Source organism: Odontomachus brunneus, unplaced genomic scaffold, assembly GCF_010583005.1.
Source record: "Odontomachus brunneus isolate Ranch 3 - 2012 unplaced genomic scaffold, Obru_v1 Obru_scaffold_335, whole genome shotgun sequence".
Classification (NCBI taxonomy): domain Eukaryota; kingdom Metazoa; phylum Arthropoda; class Insecta; order Hymenoptera; family Formicidae; genus Odontomachus; species Odontomachus brunneus.
In genome coordinates, this window is record NW_022639785.1 from 6,385 (window position 1) to 9,328 (window position 2,944).

Sequence of the window (2,944 nt, forward strand, 5' to 3'; positions counted from 1 at the left end):
CGAATTCGAGCAGGACCTGACGGCAGATCCATAGACATCTGCGGCCCCAGACTGCCGTCAGAGTCTGTTAATAGACTCTGCCGGCAGTCTGACGGCAGATTGCGCACAGAGCCTGCTGACAGACTCTGACGGCAGACTGACGGCAGATTGCGCGCAGAGACTGCTGACAGACTCTGACGGCAGACTGACGGCAGATTGTGCGCAGAGCCTGCCGTTTCGTAGGTTTTTTAATTGAATGGCGTATGTACGCCTTTAAATGCCCATTGAACCGTTTATAAATTAATAATATATATGCTTGGAAAAATATTTTTTATTATTTTTTATGTTATAATTTTTATATAACTTAATATAAGTTTTATATAACTTAATATAATTTTTATATAACTTAATATAAGTTTTATATAACTTAATATAATTTTTATATAACTTAACGTTATATATTATATAACTTTATCAAGTTGTATTCCAACTTGAATACAACATATGTAATGTTTCTCGAAACCTTTATTACGAGAGTTTTCCTCAGATCATCAATCTGTTGTTTGCTTAAACTTCCAATTTCTCCATGCACATTGCAAAAATTCTTCGCAAATTACTCGTAACCCATTTCGTTATTATCAATCGGAGTTAACGGATCAATTTTAGTCTTCTCTGGTGGTGCAATAGGATGACCATCTTCATCGTACTCGATTTCTTGATCGAATTCCTCTTGTTGCAAAGCAGCAGTACAATTTCCCTCCATATATCTACAAAATGAAAAATAATTGAAATAATTATGTCTCTATATTCTTCCTTACTATAATTTGTATATGTACAAAACATAACCTTCAATTTAGCTATATATTATTAAATAAACCTACAAATTTGTAATAATTTTCGTCGTGTTGTACGTCAACATCTGCCCGAAATCCCTTAGATTTGTCTTCCTTATCCCATTCAGTCACATATTTATTTTGTTTCACTTGAGCATCGATACCTGTCATAACAGCATCCACAGACTCTTTTTAACTGTCACTTTCATCTTTTGTTGTTTTCTTCATGAAATTATATATGGAGAACCAGGTGCTGGTATATATTCTAAGGAAGAAGCTTCATCTACAATTCTATGAAATCTATATAACTACGTTATATAGATATATTACATTTGTTTCTTTTATGCTATGATTTATTTAAAAAATTATACTCATTTATGCATTTGGAACATTAACTTTGTGACAAATATTTCCTTACTATAATAACACAAGAAATGAAAGTGCAAGTGTAATTTGCTAACTCTTATATACTTTATACTTTCATAAAATGAAAGTAAGTGTGTCTACTTTAAAGAAATGTAAAAGACAATTTATGTTTTGAGTGGGGAAGGGGAAGATAGAAGGACAAAGGAGAATAGAGACAGAGGAGAAAGGAAATGGAAAAAGGATGGTGTTTTAAGAGATGGAGGTAATGACAGGCAAAAAGGATAAAGATCGGTACATAAGGAAAATGAAGATGAGTGGGCAGATATAGTGGAGAAATGGAAAAAGGAGATAGGGGAACTGATTAGAAGGAAGATAGGTGAGCAAATAAAACAAGGAAATAAAGAAATTACAAGAAGAAATAGCAGCATAAAGAAAGTATTTTGAGAACAGGTGGAATACCTGGATGGTACAAGTAAAAGATAAACAAAAGGCTATAAACAAGAGGCTTTAAACAACAGATTTGATAGGATGGAGCACTGGGGAGAAGAATAAATCATGGGGAAAGAGAAGCAGATGTAGTGGTAATACAGAAGGATGCTGGTATGGGGCGTTGGATGTAACGCAAAGTTCAGGGAAATTTAGTAAAAAGGAAAAAATTATCTTTTACCAACACCTACTAATGCAGATCTTATTATTCTTTCGTGCAATCACTTTCCTATTTTTTATACAACTACAATTGTTTCAGTTTTTTTATCTCCAACCTTCTGAAATTATTTTATATCGATAACTGTTGTGCATATTGATAATTAATGACAGCATGTTTTACTTACAAAATAGATCTTACTTGTTGAAAGTGCTTCATGTTGATTAGGGTCAAATTTTTCTTCTATTGAACTTACTTAAATTAAGCCATGCTTCTTAAACACCTAAAATATTACACAGAAACTTTCATATGATAATACTCAATTTATTCTGTTTATATTTTTTATATAAAAAAGAATTAAATTATCTTACTTTATATAATTGTGCTTCTGTGTAAGATGTAACGCGCGATGAATGTGCATTCGTCCAAATTACTTTTCAACCAATCCGGTTTTTACAGCCTCTAGTTTATCTTCTACCATCCAGGTATTCCACCTCTTCTCAAAATCTGTACCAAACTGAAATGTTAAGAAAATTGCATGCCACATTAATTTTACGGCTGTCTATTGATTTTGAAGAGAAAATGGATACTTTTCCGAGCATTTAACAAATATAAAGCTTAAGCGATTAAAAGTGTAGTTGTAAAAGTGTACATTTTACCTTTAAATACATGCACTTCTTTTAGAAATGTTTGTTACCTAATTCTCGTCCGTTAAGTCTGCATCGTCTGCATCTGCCCTGTCCTTCCAAAAATTACGTGCAATATTCTCTTGTGCGGCTGGCTTACGTGAACCACGTTTTTAGAGAAGATTAAACTGTAAGATTAAAGAAAAGTGTAGGAATGTTAACAAAATCGTTTTGTTTACCGCGATAGTTTCAAGAATATTTTTTATTCGCAAGCATTTAGACAATTGAAATGTTCGCGGTTAACAATACCGTTTTATTTACAACACCTATGAAGTTTGATTTTATTTCAAACTTGTTGCAATAGATAATATACATGAAATTGTGTGTAACATATTGCTTACTATGAATACGGACTCGTATCGTCAAAGTTATTACGACAAACGGATGCAACTGTTACAAAATAATACATTGTCACTAATTGCGATCTTTAATTTAAA

The 2,944-nt window shown here is 32.5% G+C and overlaps 1 protein-coding gene across 9 annotated transcripts in view; it reads right to left on the reverse strand.

The window, feature by feature from the left end:
* Positions 1-385: 385 nt before the first annotated feature.
* The window catches only part of LOC116853489 (ATP-dependent RNA helicase DDX42-like), a 6,153-nt gene continuing 3,594 nt past the window's right edge, over positions 386-2,944 (reverse strand). For 3 of the 9 annotated variants that reach the window (XR_004379985.1, XR_004379987.1, XR_004379984.1), the window contains 5 exons: positions 2,519-2,635; positions 2,193-2,338; positions 2,009-2,104; positions 861-1,095; positions 392-746 (listed from right to left, as the gene is read on the reverse strand). Coding sequence is in view for 1 of the 9 variants with exons in the window: in XM_032834620.1 (XP_032690511.1) it covers positions 593-746; positions 861-898 (192 nt within the window). In the remaining 8 variants the exon portion in view is untranslated. Of the gene's footprint in view, positions 747-860; positions 1,096-2,008; positions 2,105-2,192; positions 2,339-2,518; positions 2,636-2,944 lie in introns of those variants that run through there. The other 6 variants (XR_004379991.1, XR_004379990.1, XR_004379989.1 and 3 more) reach the window with 6 other exon arrangements.